The sequence below is a fragment of the Heptranchias perlo genome, chromosome 1 (assembly GCF_035084215.1).
Source record: "Heptranchias perlo isolate sHepPer1 chromosome 1, sHepPer1.hap1, whole genome shotgun sequence".
NCBI classification, from domain to species: domain Eukaryota; kingdom Metazoa; phylum Chordata; class Chondrichthyes; order Hexanchiformes; family Hexanchidae; genus Heptranchias; species Heptranchias perlo.
Window position 1 is genome coordinate 42,397,139 of NC_090325.1, and position 19,070 is coordinate 42,416,208.

Consider the following 19,070-nt stretch of genomic DNA (forward strand, 5'->3'; position numbering starts at 1 on the left):
GGCTCGAGGGGCCGTATGGTCTACTTCTGAACCTATTTCTTATGCTCTTAAGTCCTTGTGGTGAAGGTACTCCTATAATGCTGATAGGTCGGGAGTTCCAGGATTTTGACCCAACGATGATGAAGGGATGGTGACATATACCCTTGTCGGATGGTGTGACCTGGATGAGAACTTGGAGTTTGTGTTGTTGTTCCTATGTACCTGGTACCCTTGTCCTTCTAGGTGGTTGAGGTCACTGGTGTGGCAGGTGCTGCCAAAGCATCCTTGGCGAGTTGCAGCCGCGGTATGCCGGTGGTGGAGGGAGTGGATGTTTAAGCTGGTGATTGGGTTCTGATCAAGCGGAGTGCTTTGTCCCGGATGGTGTCCAGGTCCTTGAATGTTGTTGCAGCTGCACCCCTCCAGGCAGATGGAGAGTATTCCTTCACACTCCTGACTTGTGCCTTGAGTGTGGAGAGACCCTGGGGAGTCAGGTGAGCCATTCCCTGCAGAATACCCAGCCTCTGACCCGCTTTCGTAGCTGCTGCATGCTGTCCACAAGTGGCGGTGCCACGTGTTGTGTTTATATTCACACAAAGCCACTGGGCGTCCTGGGCACTCCCGCTGAGTGACAGCCGCAGTGATGACGTAACAGGCCGGGCTTTGTCTCGGCGGTGATACTCCCGCGCACGCGCACCGCTATCGAGCCGAGTGGATGCGCTCTCGAGCCGGTCCTGTGTCGGGAGAGAGTGGATGCGCTCTCGAGCCGGTCCTGTGTCGGGAGAGAGTGGATGCGCTCTCGAGCCGGTCCTGTGTCGGGAGAGAGTGGGTGAGTAAAGTTTACTGATCGTCACATTTACTCATCAAAATGCAGTCAAACGAGGTTTTTTTTTTGATTCGTGAGCGACGCATTTCGACGGCATCACGACGTTAAGCACGGTCGGTGACCTTTTTATTCGATGATTGACGTGAAATCCAACCATTCAGGTGACAGGACCCGGGCCAATCAACGCGGGGGGGCGGGGCGGGGCTTGGGCTGTGATCGACGCGAAAGGCAACCAATTGAGTGAAGGTGCGGGAGGACGATCGCCAATCAGCGCGGGGCTGAGCCCGGGGGGGGGCGGGAGCAGTGGTCGTCGGGCGGCGCCTGGGCTGAGCCGAGTCCGAGCCCGAGCCCGAGTCCGAGCGTGAGGCGGCAGGTAGGAAGGAAGGAAGGAGGCCGTGAGGGGCGGTTAGGAGTGTCGGTCGGGGCAGTGAAATGCCGTTAACTGCCCTTGTATTAATAATTAATGTACTCTTAATGATGAGATGTTCTGCCGATTCTCACCGATGGATCAAAAGATGACTGTCACTGATGGAGTGAGGTCTCGACAGCTGGGGATGTCATCGGTTGGATTCGGACTGGGGCTGGGGCTGGTGATGGGCAAATTAATTAGTGCACGTACCAAGGGCTTTTACCAGTTGAATATAATTCATTATTGATCTATGCTGTGTTTATGGACGTTGTCCATCTACTAAATTAAGGTCAGTGTGGGAGAAATAGGGATGAGAGTCCCAGCGAGCTAAGATGTGCCTTTTATAATACAAAAATCGGTAACATCCGAGGATAGGGTCTTCGGTTTGCTTAAAGTCAATTTACAATGTGTGTGATTTTTAAAAAGTTATATTATTATTTATATTATATATGTGTGTGTGTATATATATAAAAATAAATGTTGATTGATTAATAACATTAACTGCTAGAAATTCCCAGCAAGTCAGCTAGCATTTATCTAAAAGAGGTTGAAGCTTTGTGTGGGAACCATTATTAGAATTCCTGTCCGCAAAACATGCAATTTCTGTTTTAAGTGCTGAAAATGTGGTGCATTTTCAATATTTTCTGCTTTTATTCTATATTTCCAGCATTTGAGGTCTTTCCCTCTAAATTGCTTTGTTTTGTGGATCTACCAAAGAGAATAGAGCATAATAATATTTGTTGATATTAGTTTTTTTGTTCAATGAAGTAAGATTCCAAAATCTACAAATATACATGACAGATGTATAAGAACCTAATCAAATTTTTAATGCATTTTGCTTGTGCTATTTGCTTGTCAAATTAATTGAAAATTGCTCCGATACACTGTGTATTTGAAAGCAGTAATTGTTAAGTGATATTGTTCTTGCTTCTGCCATCAGTAGTCAGTTAGAAAGTGTTGTTTTAAATTTCAAATGGAATATTACTCTCCTACCCTACCTATCTTAACATTTTAAATATGGGCTGACTGAGAAATCTGCAGGTACACCTTCAGCCCATAGTCAAAGGGATTCCAAGGTACAGTTACAAACACAATAGGATCAATAGCAGGCCTATCACTCCAACTAATCCAGAGGACTAGGTGGGTTAGAGATATATTAAAGCAGCTCTTTTATATAAAATAGTTAAATACCCTCCAGAGCAAAAAGGATGTAATAGTTTGCAGCATTCAGTGATTCTTGTGGCATAAATCTAATGTATTAATTTTCCTCACTCGGTATGTTGGGATACTACTTACCATGATTAATCACCTGTGAGAACTGTGGAACTATTTATGCAATTGGTTTAAATTATGTCTTAAGAGAAGCACTAGATAATAGCCAGTAGGTTATTTTAAGAACAGCAAACAAATTTACTTATGCAATTTTCCTAAAATATTACAAAGTATTCATACTAAATTTACTAAGTAAACAGAAAATGCTGAAAATAGAAAGCATCAGGTCAATCAGCATTTGAAAGAGAAAATTGGGCTAGCATTTCAGGTGTGATCTTTCATTCGAATGAGTTTCTTTTTCAGAGACTGACTGACATGCTGTGTATTTGTAGCTTTTACCTGTTTTGATTTCATATTTCCAGCACTTACATTTTTTTCTTTCTATTGGAGTTGCTAGATGCTGTCCGCTTAACTTATCACCTGTCAGCCAATCAAAGAAGGAATATATTTAGTTGAATATACTAATAATCCCCAAGTATAAAAAATTGATATTTGTACATTTACTGGAAATCTGAGGTGCCTTGCTAGTGTATTTTATTCATTAAAACTGATGGTTAGAAGAAGCCTGGGAGCAGACATTTTGGGTGGAATTTGTAATGTGAAATTGCATGATTTTATTTCAGTGACTTCATAGCAAGGGCAGAATTCTGATTTGACCAGAGACTTCGCTATGTATTTAGGTCCCTTCCAGTCAACTCCTTGGTTGATTGAAGGAAATTCTTTAATGCACGTGCTAAGGCTCGGCTTGCTCTATTCTTCATTTCAAGGAAGGACTACGGTATACAATCCTTTACCACCTGCTGTCAGTCTTAAGGGGCTGTCCATTTTGGTTATCATTTCCTTCAGCTCCTGAAAGATCTTTTCCAAAAATATAGCTATATTTTTAATTAAGGCCTTAAAAAAAAGTATGGGAACATTATAAAAAAGCAGAACAAATTTCAAGTGTTGCTTTCCTGTGATGACTGGAATTCTGCAGAAGAATGCTTCATACTGTGGCTTATGCACCGTGTTTACAATCAGTCTTTATTAAAGTAATACTGCTGAGTAGATTTAAAATTTAGATAATGAGTTTATATCATCAACCAGCTACCCAGTCAATTCCAAGCAGAAGTGGCAGTTGTCACTGACAGCGTTAATTAGTGCACAGATCTCAGATTTTGTTTGGTAACGCTTCACTATGTTAAAGGTGCTTTTATAAATGCAAGTTCTTGTTTTTGCAGGATAAAAGAGATTTGTAGTTCTTGCAGGGATCTTGCTAAGACTCAAACCCATGACTGACAGTTTTTCCCTCAGTGTTCATCATTAACCATTAGCTAAAAGACCAAAATCTCATTGTGGGGTGAGAAAGCTTGAAGATTAGTGCTGCAACATCTGGTAAAGAATTGCTAACAGAGGCACTATTAAAATCCTGGGGATATTGTTAGATGACTGTAACTAAAGTTACAGAGTTTCAAGCCAGTTTTGCTGTCGCAGATAAAAAGAAAAACTGCATGCTGGAAATCTGAAATAAAGTTTGAGAGTGACATACTTAAGTCAGAAACTAGAGTCATAAACTTAAATAAAGCCAATTACATAGGTATGAGGGGTGAGTTGGCTTAGGTAGATTGGGAAACCAAATTAAAGGCTATCACGGTTGAAAAGCAATGGCAAACATTTAAAGAAATATTTCAATATCCTCAACAAATATACATTCCATTGAGAAATAAAAACTCCATGGGAAAAGTGATCCACCCATGGCTAACTAAAGAAGTTAAGGATAGTATTAGATTTAAAGAAGAGGCCTATAATGTTGCCAAGAAGAGTAGTAAGCCTGAGGATTGGGAGAGTTTTAGAAACCAGCAAAGGAGAACCAAAAAATTGATAAAAAGAGAGAAAATAGAATATGAAAGTAAACTAGCAAGAAATATAAAAATGGATTGTAAGAGCTTCTAAAAGTATGTAAAAAGGAAGAGATTAGTGAAAGTAGATGTTGGCCCCTTAGAGGCTGAGTCAGGAGAAATTATAATGGGGAATCAGGAAATGGCAGATGCATTAAACAAATTGTTTGTATTTGTATTTGTCTTCACAAAGAAGACACAAAAAAATACCAGAAATAATGTGGAACCAAGGGTCTAATGAGAGTGAGGAACTTAAAGTAATTAATATCAGTAAAGAAAAAGTACTTGAGAAACTAATGGGACGAAAAGCTGATAAATCCCCTTTCTCCTCATGACCTACATCCTAGGGTTCTAAAAGAGGTGGCTGCAGAGATAGCGGATGCATTGGTTGTGATCTTCCAAAATTCCCTAGATTCTAGAACGGTCCCAGTGAATTGGAAGGTAGCAAATGTGACCCCGCTATTCAAGAAAGAAAGGAGGGAGAGAGAAGTCAGGGAACTACAGGCCAGTTAGCCTGACATCAGTCATCATGAAAATGCTGGAATCCATTATTAAGGAATTGGTAACAGGGCACTTAGAAAATCATGATATGATATAGGCAGAGCCAACATGGTTTTATGAAATGGAAATCGTGTTTGACAATTAACACAGGGATTTTCAAAAGGCATTCGATAAGGTGCCACATAAAAGGTTGTTACACAAGATAAGGGCTCATGGGGTTGGGGGTAACATATTAGCATGGCTAGAGGATTGGTTAACAGACAGAACATAGAGAGCAGGGATAAACGGGCAATTTTCAGGCTGGCAGGCTGTAACTAGTGGGGTGCCACAAGGATCGGTGATTGGGCTTCAGCTATTTACAATCTACATTAATGACTTAGATGAAGGGACCGAGTGTAATGTATCCAAGTTTGCTGACGATACAAAGCTAGGTGGGAAAGTAAGCAGTGAGGAGGACACAGAGTCTGCAAAGGGATATAGACAAGGTAAGTGAGTGGACAAGAATGTGGCAGATGGAATGTAAGGTGGGGAAATGTGAGGTTATTCACTTTGGAGGAAGAATAGAAAAACAGAATATTTTTTAAATGGTGAGAAACTATTAAATGTTGTTGTTCAGAGAGACTTGGGTGTCCTCATACAAGAAACACAAAAAGTTAGCATGCAGGTACAGCAAGCAATTAGGAAAGCAAATGGAATGTTGGGCTTTATTGCAAGGGGGTTGGAATACAAAAGTAAGGAAGTCTTATTTCAATTATACAGGGCTTTGGTGAGACCTCACCTGGGATACTATGTACAGTTTTGGTCTCCTTACCTAAGGAAGGATATACTTGCCTTAGAGGCGGTGCAGTGAAGGTTCACTAGATTAATTCCTGGGATGAGAAGGTTGCCCTATGAGGTGAGGTTGAGTAGAATGGGCCTGTCCTCTCTGGAGTTTAGAAGAATGAGAGGCAATTTTGTTGAAACATAAGATTATGAGGGGGCTTGACAGGGTAGATGGAGAGAGGTTGTTTCCCATGGCTGGAGAGTCTAGAACTAGGGGGCATAGTTGCAGGATAAGGGGGCGGCCATTTAAAACTGAGATGAGGAGGAATTTCTTCACTCAGGTTTTGAATCTTTGGAATTCTTTACCCAAAAGGCTGTGGATGCTGAGTCGTTGAATATGTTCAAGGCTGAGATTGACAGATTTTTGGACTCTAGGGGATTCAATGGATATGGGGATCGGGCAGGAAAGTGGAGTTGAGGTCAGAGATCAGCCATGATCTGATTGAATGGTGGAGCAGGCTTGAGGGGCCATGTGGTCTGCTCCTGCTCCTATTTCTTATATTCTTAAGTTCTTAAACTGGAAATGCACTTGATTAATCAGCACATTTAAAAAGAGAGATTAAAATTTCAGATGGAACTTTTATCAGAACTGGCTTGGTCAGACAGGACAGCCCCTTTACAAGACTGACCAAAAAAAAGGGGGTGGGAGGGGAGAATAACAGGCATGAGTACTATTGTGCTAGTTACTTTTACCAAAACAAAAATAGGTTTTTGAAACTATAGTCAAAACAGGAAGGGAAAGGAACACTGCCAATGGTGAAGAGGACAACGAGACCAAGGAAAATCATCGTCAAGAAAGGAACAGACTTCTTCAAGACTTGGTTGCAAACAGTCTGGTGCAACCTGAGACAGTGGCCGGGGAGGCGGATGGAATCGGTGATATTGGAACAGGAGTAGACCATTCAGCCCCACGAACCTATTCTGCCATTCATTGAGATCTGTACCCTAACTCCATTTACTTGCCTAGGCTCTATATTCCTTAATACCCTTGGCTAGCAAAAATCTATCAATCTCAGATTTAAAATTATTATCTGAGCTAGCATCTACTGCTTCTTGTGAGAGAGAGTTCCATGTTTCTACCATCCTTTGAGTGAAGTATCTCCTAACTTTTCTCCTGAATGGCCTGGCTCTGATTTTAAGGTTATGTCCCCTTGTCCTAGACTCCATACTTCTGTCAAGGGTATGGACTTTGTGGCGGGGGCTGAAGATGATGGTTTTGGTCTTCCCAGTGTTTCATTTGGAGGAAATTGCGGCTGATCTGGGACTGGATGTTGAACAAGCAGTCTGAAAACACAGAGGCAGTGGCAGTTCGAAGAGGTGGTGGAGAGTTAGAGCTGGGTGTCATCAGCGTACATTTGGAACCTGACCGTTTGTGTCACCTTGGATTTAGCCTCTTGAAATTACAGTTGAAAATTAAAGCTGTTTTCTACCCACAGGAGAAAAAAATGATACTAATTCCATTTTTCATTTTGATATTACTTTCCTACAGATTGAGAAAAAAGAACTTGGAGGCAGACTTTCCTTTTGTGTTTTATAAAACTGGACTAGCGGACCTCCACAGTGACGGTGTCACTTTTTACTCTCTTTCTTTCTCGCTTATCTCTATTTACAGTTACAGTTCATACGTTCCCTTCCTTGCATGCACGGCTTCGCCATTAACTTGCTACATGTCAATTGAATCATCTGCCTTCAGCACTATAACAAGTGTCTGATAGATTAGAATGTCTACAGAAACAAGTAGCTCAGCTATCGATATTCTAGATTAAACAGGCATATCAGCTATATTTCCATATCTCATCCTTACAAAGGTGATGTTAACTCAAGCCACTGTTGTAATGTCATAGGTTGGAACTTGGCTTGTATCACACAGTATTTATATACATTAAAACTTTGTTATTTTTAAGTGTTAGAAATTATTTGGAGCTGCTCAAAATAAATACATGTTTGCTTTACTTTATCAGAACAAATATTTATATAGTGTTTGTAAATTAGTCTATTGTTACAGTTATAAAATAGGGCACGACTTACTAGAAATTGAGAGTTTAAGGCATTTTTTTTGGTAAAGTACTCTTTATGTATGACTGCTTTTTTTATTTAACATTGTTGACGCATATTTAAAAAGAAGTTATTGTCTTGTATAGTGGGTGTTTCTTGACACTGGGAGCCATTGGCAAAATACTTCCTTTAGAAAATTGGTACTGCAGAATAATTAACAGTATTTCCATAAGTTTGATAGTTTTTAAACAGACATTAGCTGCACTTCAAGATCCCCGAAAGGTAGGTCTTTGACCTGTGAAATTTTCAACTTCTGTATCATTAAGGATGGACATTTTTTGTCAAATGTTCTTGTACTTTACAGTTGATATGACAGTGGTTCATTGAAGGACTTTGGTCGGCATTTGATTCTCATTAGTAATTTTCGTGTAATTAGCAAAGCAGACCAAAGTGGAGCAGTTCAAATAACTTGTATCGAAGTAACTGAGAAAAACAGATTTTATGGTTGAATAGCCTGCTTCTGTGTTATAACATTCTTTGATTATTAAAACCACTAATATCCAACATATGGAAAATGAAATCCAATCGAAATGTAGTGCATCACAAGATCAATCAAAGTTTGGAGTAGGGAATCCTTTAGCAGACTAGGTTGATTTCCTGAACATAGGAATTGCTAGATGAAAAAAGACTACGGTCCGCCTTCTACCATCCTGCTAGTCGCATGATACAACAATAATGGAGTTGTTGACTAATCATGGCAATCAATCTCTATCAATTAGTCTACAACAAACCTGACTATGACGCGAGGAAAGCCCCAGTGATGGAAAGCTTTGGGAGCCATAGGTCCACAGTCACCTGTCCCTCCAAATCATACTATACTTACCATATGTGATGTCTCAAATTAGTGAGTATACTGTATCCTAAAATATTATTTTCTCAAAGAAATCTATCTAATTTGCATCTGAATGAATCAATATGATGAAGGTTGTAAATTCATTATACAAATTAGGCCATAAATTTGTCTGTTTTTATGAAATGCTATCTTCAAAAGTGACTTTGTGCTTCAGTGTTTGCTTCAGATTGCATTATTAAAACAGTACAGCTGTTCACAGCATTTGTAAACAGATTAGAATTGAAGGGCAATAGACCTTGGGGGGTAATATTTTCAAAATATCTGGGAGGGGCGAATCACAGAAAACTTTCATATTTTTAAATTGATTTCCTCAACCCCCATACTGACATAGTCCTTGAGTATTGTCATTGAGTCCAAGAACTTGATCATTATCTAAATCTAGATCATTTACACTGTTACTTTGGTCTGTGCAATCCAAGGGGAAAGTATTTTCATGTATGTATGCATAATAGATTGAGTAGAAGTTTACAGAAAGAGTTCCCTTTTCCTTTACTGCTATTATATATACAGTAGAAATACTCTCACCTGGTTGATCCACCCTCCCAAATGTTCAGACCTCACTCTAACAGTACCTTAAAGAAAACTGTGCTTTGTTTTCATTGTAATTTCTGGGTTAACAATAACAAAAACTGTTCCTTTCTTGATTTAGAATGAGGAATGCTGCCGTAAAATACCATGGATGATATTCACATTGTACGATGTTCAAGTCGAAACAGTCCACAATTACAATGGCGACAGAGACAGAAAATGCACGTGCACTACTTAAAACATTCAGCACTGCATCAGTCATCTCGAGCATAGGCCTAGGAGTTTTCTGCTTCCTATCAGATCAGTGTTTACAATTTTCTTTAATACAGAACAACTACTGGCTAAAAGCTCTTTCAGATAATGCAGTACATGGTGCCATTGGACTGTGGTCTTGGGCCATTGTGATTGGATTGAGAAAGAAAAGTGATTTTTATGAAGTAATTCTGGCTGGACTTCTGTCTTCTGTCATTGATGTTGATCACTTTCTTGCAGCTGGATCCATATCTCTCAAGGTAAGCACACAAATACCTGGCTCAAATTTCCTATATATTTTACCATAAAATATAATTTACTGCACACTTGCAACAAATTGTTTACTTTTGAATCTAAAGTTACACTTAAATATGATGTTGCATACTTGATGTGTTTAATGAGTCACTGTCACATGTAGCCAGATTATAGTCCGATACTGTACATGAATGTTCCTTTACTCTGTGTGGCACTTGTTTACAGTCTCTTAGGCCTTTTATGATTTTTTCATAGTACTTGTCAGTGAGTAGTAATAAAGAAATACTTATACAAGCAGCTTGTAGTCCTGTTAATATTATCAGAGAAGTGGCTCCTTCAATCGCTCAGTTAATTTAAGCAAATGAGTAATTGAGCCATACAGGCCAGAACTTAAATTTCAGCTCTGTGCTGAGTTAGCTGATTTAATTCAATGCTGTGGTTGGGATACTGCAGCTGTCTTCAATGCCCTTAAGTTAGGGTGGCCAAAATTGGTTAAGTTTCCCATCTGTGATCCCTATTCCACTACTTATGCTCGAAGTGCATATGCATGTATGTTGGGTGAGGACAGCGTTGGGTTTGGTCCTCTGTGCCATGTATGAAGAATGACCACTTGAGTGAGATGCATCTTTTATTAGATGGTAGTTAATGCGTATTCTATAGAAACTGTGGGGATCTGTTACTTTTTAAACCTAAGTTAGTAACTAAGCCTTACTGGAATCAATTAGGAGCTTGAGAGGCAGCCTAGCAGCAGTAAAGTTCCAGGAAATAAATGAGGAACGAAATCCAAATGGTGAAGTTTGATGTATTAAAGGCTAAATAATTCTTTTTGCTGACTGATGAGAATGATACTACATGAGATGATACTATTAGTGATGGCACAGCACCCAGAATTGAGATCGTATCCCATACCACTGGCAGGAATTAATAGGCTAAATCAAAGCAACAAAAGATAAATATATCAGCCAGGACTAGGACAGGGTTACAAGTTGTAATACTCTCTCAGGCTTACAATGACCAAACTACTAAAGCTTTTTTTTTGGTTAGATGTCATCTTTGTTGGTCACGTAAAACAATCTTGCAGACGTCTTAAACAAGGAGCATCATAAATTAAAGAAGCTCCCATGTTATCTGAAAATTGTGTCCTAATCTGCACATTCTGATGTTGGAACATGCAAAATATTTAACTTTAATTTTGCAGTTGCTTGACACTCTTGATCAATAATCTCTTTTTTAGCATCTTTTGCCTGAGATGATCTTTGTATTTCATTCAGCTCTTTTCACTATTTATTAAATCCATTCTAAGGCTACAAAAGCCATTAGTTGCTGCTTTATTTGACAGTGACTTTTACCTGTTCTCTGGCCCCACTAATGGGGCTTTTCTACCTTCACTTTCCAGTTTTAATGAAGAGTCTCTACTTCAAACGTTATCTTGTCTTTTCAGATGTTGACAGACCTACTGTCTGTTTCTGCATTTTTTAAAAATTCAGATTAGCATCATTTGTAGTTTTTTCTTATTATGACTTCTATTTTTATTAAATATAGCTCAGGCCAGAATAGAAGATGCCTTCTTTCACGAGGCCATGACTTCAGGGAAACTAATAATATAATACTAATAATATTTCTCTTTTAATTGGGAGAGGGAGCAGTTTGGAAGTGATAATATATACAGCCCAGCAGACAGCCTTGTGTTCTCTGATTACCAAGCCTTTTGAAAATTCAATTATAAAGTGAGAAACCAATCTGGGGGAAAGGTGCAAAGAAAGCAGCCAGTTCCAGCCAAGGTGAAAAGACCTATAACATCATTGCTTGTTTACTATATATGGAAAAAAAATCCTTTCTACATGAAAGGAGCCTCTTGGTATAAAACCACAGTTCTGGTTGCAAATTTTCTGTTCTGACGTGAGAGCAGTGAACTCCGTGGGTGAACTGGAACCCCATCTCATGTTGAAGATCTGTGAATGAGAAAACGGCTGTTCCATCCAAAGGGCATGTCGGTTACCAACAGACTGTAAGAAGTGGCTTACTGAAACAAAGAACTTGCATTCTAATAGCACCTTTCATGTTAACCAAAGATATTAAGGGATATGGGGCTACTGCGGTATACGGAGTTAGGTCTCAGATCAGCCATGATCTCGTTGAATGGCAGAACAGGCTCGAGGGGCTAAATGGCCTATTCCTGTTCCTATGATCTCAGGATGCCGCGAAGTGTTTTATAGCCAACGAAGTACTTTTGAAATTTAGTCACTGTTGAGTAGGAAACGTGACAGGCAATTTGTGCACAGCGAGATCTCAAACAGCATCAAAATAAATGACCACGGCATCTGTTTTTGGTGTTGTTTGATGGATAAATGTAGGCTAGATATCGTGAGAACTCCACTGCTCTTCTTCGAATAGTCATTTGAAAGACGGCACCTCCAACAGTGCAGCCCTCCCTACGTACTGCACTGAAGTTCCAACCCAGATTATGTGCTTAAGTCTCTGGAGTGGGGCTTGAACCCACAGCCTCACTGAGTCAAAGGTGAGAATGCTACCACTGAGCCAAGACTGACACCTAAATAATATATTAATCCCTTGTGGACCGATTTCTAGTTTTTTATTAAGTACATAGAATGTACAGCACAGAAAAAGGCCATTCGGCGCAACTGGTCTATGCCAGTGTTTATGCTCCACATGAGCCTCCTCCCATCCTACTTCATCTAACCCTATCAGCATATCCTTCTATTCCTTTCTCCCTCATGTAATTACCTAGCTTCCTCTTAAATGCAATTATGCTATTCGTCTTAGCTACTCCATGTGGTAGTGAGTTCCACATTCTAACCACTCTGGGTAAAGAAGTTTCTCCTGAATTCCTTATTGAATTTATTAGTGATTTATATTTATGACCCCTAGTTTTGGACTCCCCTCCTCTTTCTCCTCCCCCCCCCCCCCCCCCACCAAGTGGAAACATCTTCTCTACGTCTACCCTATCATACCCCTTCATAATTTTAAAGACTTCCATTTGATCACCCCTCAGCCTTCTATTTTCTAGAGAAAAGAGCCCCAGCTTGTTCCGTCTTACCTGATAGTTACAACCTCAATTCTGATATCATACTTGTAAATCTTTTTTGCATGTTCTCCAGTGCTCTATATCCTTTTTATAATATGGAGACTAGAACTGTGTGCAGTATCCCAATTGTGGTCTAACCAAGGATCTATACAAGTTTAACATAACTTCCCTGCTTTTCAATTCTGTTCCTCTAGAAATGAAGCCCAGAGCTTTGTTTGCATTTTTTATGGCCTTGTTAACCTGCATTACTACTTTTAATGATTTGTGAATCTGTATCCCTAGATCCCTTTGCTCCTCTACTCCATGTAGACTCTGATTTTCCCAGGAGTATGTGGCCGCCTTATTCCTCCTACCAAAATGTACCACCTCACACTTATCTATATGCAAATTCATTTGCCATTTACACGCCCATTCTGCAAGTTTCCTAATGTCTTCTTGTATTTTGCCACAGTTTTCTCAATATTAACTATTCCCCTAATTTGGTGTCATCCACAAATTTTTTAATTGTACTTCCGATTCCTGCATCCAAATCATTTAAGTAAAAGAACAATACTTTCTAGTTCTGCTGTTTCAATATCTTACCATGTATTTTTACTTTTCTATATTTCATCCTTAAATTCACCCAACTAATTTTGGCCTAATTTCATAGGTCAGGCAATGTGTTACTTTGTCTTCAGAGGAGATGGGAGCATATAGTAATCATCCCATGTATTCTGCAGTAAATGATTTACTGTTGATTGTTAAGTCGGAATATGCTAATCTGTACATGGCAGTTAGTAAAGACTTATAAAATTTGTTTCCGGAAACAAGCTGTAAACAAGAAAAAATCCATTTTGTAACAGTGACCTTAGCTGGAATGTTTAGAATCATAGAAAGGTTCCAGCATGGAAGGAGGCCATTCGGCCCATCGCGTCCGTGCCGGCTGTATGCAAGAGCAATCCAGCTAGTCCCACTCCCCCGCCCTTTCCCCGTAGCCCTGCAAATTTTTTCCTTTCAAGTATTTAATCAGTTCCCTTTTGAAGGCCATGATTAAATCTGTCTCCACCAACCCTTCAGACAGTGCGTTCCAGATTCTAAGTTTTTCTTCATGTCACCTTTGGTTCCTTTGCCAATCTCCTTAAATCTATGTCCTCTGGTTCTTGACCCTTCCGCCAATGGGAACAGTTTCTCTCTATCTACCCTGTCTAGACCCTTCATGATTTTGAATACCTCTATCAAATCTCCTCCCAACCTTCTCTGTTCCAAGGAGAACAACCCCAGCTTCTCCAGCCTATCCACGTAACTAAAGTCCCTCATCCCTGGAATCATTCTAGTAAATCTCTTCTGCACCCTTCACATCTTTCCTAAAGTGCAGTGCCCAGAACTGGACACAATACCCCAGTTGTGGCTGAACCAGTGTTTTATAAAAGGTCATCATGACTTCCATATTTTTGTACTCTATGCCTCTATTTATAAAGCCCAGGATCCCGTATGCTTTTTAACTGCTTTCTCAACCTGCCCTGCCACCTTCAATGATTTATGCACAAACCCCCAGATCTCTCTGTTCCTGTACCCCTTTTAAAGTTGTGACCTCTAGTTTATATTGCCTTTCCTCAGTCTCCTACCGAGATGTGTCACTTCGCATTTTTCTGCGTTAAATTTCATCTGCCACACGTCTGCCCATGCCACCAGCCTGTTTATATCCTCTTGAAGTCTATCACTATCCTCTTAACTGTTTACTACCCTTCCAAGTTTTGTGTCATCTGCAAATTTTGAAATTGTGCCCTGTACACCCAAGTCCAAGCCATTAATATATATCAAGAAAAGCAATGATCCTAGCACTGACCCCTGGGGAACACCACTATACAGTCCGAAAAACAACCGTTCAACCTCTGTTTCTTGTCCCTTAGCCAATTCTGTATCCTTATTGCTACTGCCTCCTTTATTCCATGGGCTGCAATCTTGATGATGAGCCTACCGTGCGACACTTTATCAAAAGCCTTTTGAAAGTCCATCAAGTTAGTTAAACACGATTTGCCTTTAACAAATCTGTGCCGGCTTTCCCTAATCAATCCACACGTGTCCAAGTGTTAATTCTGTCCTGGATTATCATTTCTAAAAGTCTCCCCACCACCGAGATTAAATTGACTGGCCTATAGTTACTGGGTTTATCCTTGCACCCTTTTTTGAACAAGGGTGTAACATTTGCAATTCTCCAGTCCTCTGGCACCACCCCCATAAGGATTAAACACTAAGGATATTTGGAAGATTATGACCAGTACCTCCGCAATTTACACTTTTACTTCCCTCAGCAACGTAGGGTGCATCCATTCCAGACCAGGTGACTTATTTACTTTAAGTACAGCTAGCCTTTCAAGTACCTCCTCTTTATCAATTTTAGCCCATCCAGTATCTCAACTATATCTTCCTTTTACTGAGACTCTGGCATCATCTTCTTCCTTGGTAAAGACAGATGCAAAGTACTCATTTAGTACCTCGGCCATCCCCTCTGCCTCCATGAGTAGATCTCCTTTTATGGTCCCTAATCGGCCCCACCCCTCATCTTACTACCCTTTTACTGTAGAAGACTTTTCGATTCCCTTTTGTTGGCTGCCAGTCTATTCTCATACTCTCTCTTATTTCCTTTTTCACTTCCCCTCTGAACTTTCTATATTCAGCCTGGTTCTCACTTGTGTTATCAACCTGACATCTGTCATACGCCCCTTTTTTCCGTTTCATCTTACTCACTATCTCTTTTGTCATCCAGGGAGCTCTGGCTTCTGTTGCCCTACCTTTCTGCCTTGTAGGAATGTGCCTAGACTGTACCCGAACCATCTCCTCCTTAAAGGCCAGATCTGTTCTCATCCCATTGAAATTGGCCCTCCTCTATTTGAGTATTTTTACATTAGAGTGGTCTGTGTCCTTTTCCATAGCTATTCTAAAACTTATGATACTATGATCACTTGGCCCACCTCATTCTGTAGAACCAAGTCCAGAAATGCCTCCTTCCTCGTTGGGCCGGAAGCACACTGGTTAAGAAAGTTATCCTGAACACGTTTCAAAAATTCTTTCCCCTCTGTGCCGCTTAATATTATTGTTCTCCCAGTCTATATTACTTACTGAATTCATAACAGTACATATTTTATATTATATATTTTATATATTAAATTCATTGCAACCTCATTATAAGCATTGCAGTACCTGTTACATCTGTAGGTGGAGCTGTGATAGACCTTTTCAATGTTAATTATGTAACACTTTAGGACACACAATAGCTGTTATTATATAATGATGATAAATTCTCATGTATAGTGCAATCTGGCTACCAGATTCCACAAATCATTCAAAATGCTTTCTGAATTTTTTTTCAGTGAAATCCCTAATTTCCAAAATACGAATTTAAACAAAATTTAAAATTACATATTTAACGATAACATAACTAAATTTATCTGTTGATTAATCTTTTAATGATTTCATTAAAGTTTTTACTTAGAATCATAGAATGATACAGTAGAGAAGGAGACCATTTAGCCCATCGTACCTGAGCTGGCTCTTTGAAAGAGCTATCTAATTAGTCTCACTCTCTTATTCTTTCCCCATAGCCAGGCAAATTTTCCCCTTTCAAGTATTTATCCAATTCCCTTTTGAAAGTTATTATCGAATCTGCTTCCACCACCCTTTCAGGCAGTGCATTCCGGATCATAACAACTCGCTGCGTAATTTTTTTAAAGTCGCCTCTGGTTCTTTTGTCAATTACCTTAAATCTGTCCTCTGGTACCAACCCTTCTGCCTCTGGAAATGGTGTTTGAATTTTGAAAGCAGATAAAACCTCTTTGAATGAAACAGATAGGAAGGGAGAGGATGAAGGAGAGAGGTTGGGGAGGGTGGAAACGGGTTGAGCCTGAGGGGGTCACTGGCTGCATGCCAGCTTCCCAAGGTTGGGCTGATGGAAAGCAGATAAGAACATAGAACATAAGAAATAGGAGCAGGAGTGGGCCAATCGGCCCCTCGAGCCTGCTCCGCCATTCAATAAGATCATGGCTGATCTGATCCTAACCTCAAATTTAAATTCATGTCCAATTTCCTGCCCGCTCCCTGTAACCCCTAATTCCCTTTACTTCTAGGAAACTGTCTATTTCTGTTTTTAATTTATTTAATGATGTCGCTTCCACAGCTTCCTGGGGCAGCAAATTCCACAGACCCACTACCCTCTGAGTGAAGAAGTTTCTCCTCATCTTAGTTTTGAAAGAGCAGCCCCTTATTCTAAGATTATGCCCCCTAGTTCTAGTTTTACCCATCCTTGGGAACATCCTTACCGCATCCACCCGATCAAGCCCCTTCATAATCTTATATGTTTCAATAAGATCGCCTCTCATTCTTCTGAACTCCAATGAGTAGAGTCCCAATCTACTCAACCTCTCCTCATATGTCCACCCCCTCATCCCCGGGATTAACCGAGTGAACCTTCTAAGATCAAGGGAAAAGGAAGAATACAAGGATTGACCGGGTAGTTCAGAAGGGAGAAGGTAGCTGTAATGATGGGAAAGAATGGGATGCTAGGAAATGAAGGAGAAAATAGGAAGGTGAATGGTTAGGAGTGAAGGGGTGAGGGCAAATATACATGATTAAAGAAGGAGTTAAGCAGGAACCCGCTATAGGCCACATTCTCTGTAATCCTACCCCCAAATGCTGTCTGCAGGTGTTGTGGCTCTTGTCCATGCCACACTCTGCCATAATACACATCACCTCCCATCTAGAAGAAAAGAAAAAGACAGGGAAAGAAGCAGAAAAGGACATGAAGAAAAGCAAAAAGCGTTAAGGGGGTGAGATGGAGAGAAACTGCAACAAAAAGACATCAGGGACGCTCGAGAATGACCATATTCTCCGACTTACTGTGTGCAATGTCACAAGAGATTGACTAATTATACAAAATAATAGCTTGTTGATAGTGAGCTACAGAAGGTGTACGAGGTCCTCATCACTTTCTGTTTACATGCCCTTTTAAATGAAGGCAGAGCTATATATAATTTTTATATTTATAATATATAGCCTGTATTTGCACATTGCTCAGTTAGTAAACCTTCCTGTAAAGCAGAAGAATTCATTTTGATAAAAAGGTTGCATTTTGCTTGCTGAAATATTTTTAAGTTTTTGTCGATATTAATTGATATTATATACTGATCTAGTATATATCTTGGAAATTAAAACCAGTGTTGTTTTTGAGTTATAATTATCCAGTATTTTATTAAATAATTTTGTTCTACACATTACGGTAGTTGCAAAGAATGCTAAGCAATGTAACCTTTCTAATAGTTTCCAATGGTGGACCCCAGCAAACTGCTTAAAAAATGGTCAGAACAGTAGATAGGAAGTTCCCTTAAGTACTCCTTTCTAGTTCTACATATATTTGATAATCATTTTTAAAAATAAAACTCTAAAGGCCACCATTTGGAAATAGAATCTTTAACTGTGCAATAACGGCACTTTTCTCTCTTTTAGGCTGCGTTACATCTCCCACAAAGGCCTCCACTGCACTGTTCCACAGTGATACCTGTAGTGGCTTTTTCAATGAAACTTGCTATGTGGATATTTAGACTTAAAGATTCTTGGTGCTTTCTCCCATGGATGGTAACCATTTCTTGGGTTTCTCACCATGTCCGTGATGGTGTCCGACATGGACTTTGGTTCTGTCCCTTTGGAAATACAGCTCCTGTGCCATATTGGACCTCCATAGCAATTACATCCTCATTCCCTCATCTTTGCTCTGTTCTTATGTATGTGACTGGAACTAGAGAAACAATGTCCATGTCCCATGGAATTGCAATTGATGTATAACAATATATATGTATGATGTGATCTCCTGTTTAAGGTAATGCTCACTACACTGAATTGAGCATATTTGCATATACCAACTAGTAGGGTACTGACCATCACTTTTTGTGAAACTACTTCTACATCAGGGCAATATGCTCTATGTAATATGTTTTAAGACATAGCCTCATCCTCTGATCACCTAAGCTGCTATGCTTGTATATGTTTTTAAGAAAATACTAATTTAAATTTGTATTCCCCAGTTTCTGTTGTAAACATGATCAAACGTTCACAGAAAACTATATAGTCTTTTCAGTTGATTGAAATGTAAAAGTATTGTGATTGAAGGTTAGAATGAGGTAGAATTTTATTATTTATAAATAAAGATGTTCACAATTTGGTTGTGCTGGTTTTGAAGCGTGTTGAAAATAGATGCTGTGTTGTGATAGCATTGGACCATCTATGTCGCATATAGGAAAAGCATTGATGTAATCATAGCTAACGGTCACATATGATTAACACTAAATCTTCTGCAAACAGAGTGAGCACCTTTGTTCATAGTCATTGAAATTTGTTATAATTCCAAATTAAAATGAACTTGAAAAGTG

General features: G+C 39.6%; 1 protein-coding gene across 4 annotated transcripts; it reads left to right on the top strand.

The window, feature by feature from the left end:
• Window positions 1-678: 678 nt before the first annotated feature.
• Window positions 679-19,070, top strand: tmem267 (transmembrane protein 267). 4 transcript variants are annotated; one of them, XM_067984288.1, is made up of 3 exons: window positions 679-805; window positions 9,241-9,631; window positions 18,151-19,070. In XM_067984288.1, the coding sequence occupies exons 2-3, from the start codon at window positions 9,290-9,292 to the stop codon at window positions 18,484-18,486; spliced, it is 678 nt and encodes a 225-aa protein (XP_067840389.1). In that variant the 5' UTR covers window positions 679-805; window positions 9,241-9,289; the 3' UTR covers window positions 18,487-19,070. The 4 variants fall into 4 exon arrangements, with proteins under 4 accessions (XP_067840389.1, XP_067840407.1, XP_067840397.1 ...); XM_067984306.1 differs by lacking the exon at window positions 679-805 and adding an exon at window positions 1,106-1,175; XM_067984296.1 differs by lacking the exon at window positions 679-805 and adding an exon at window positions 1,182-1,500.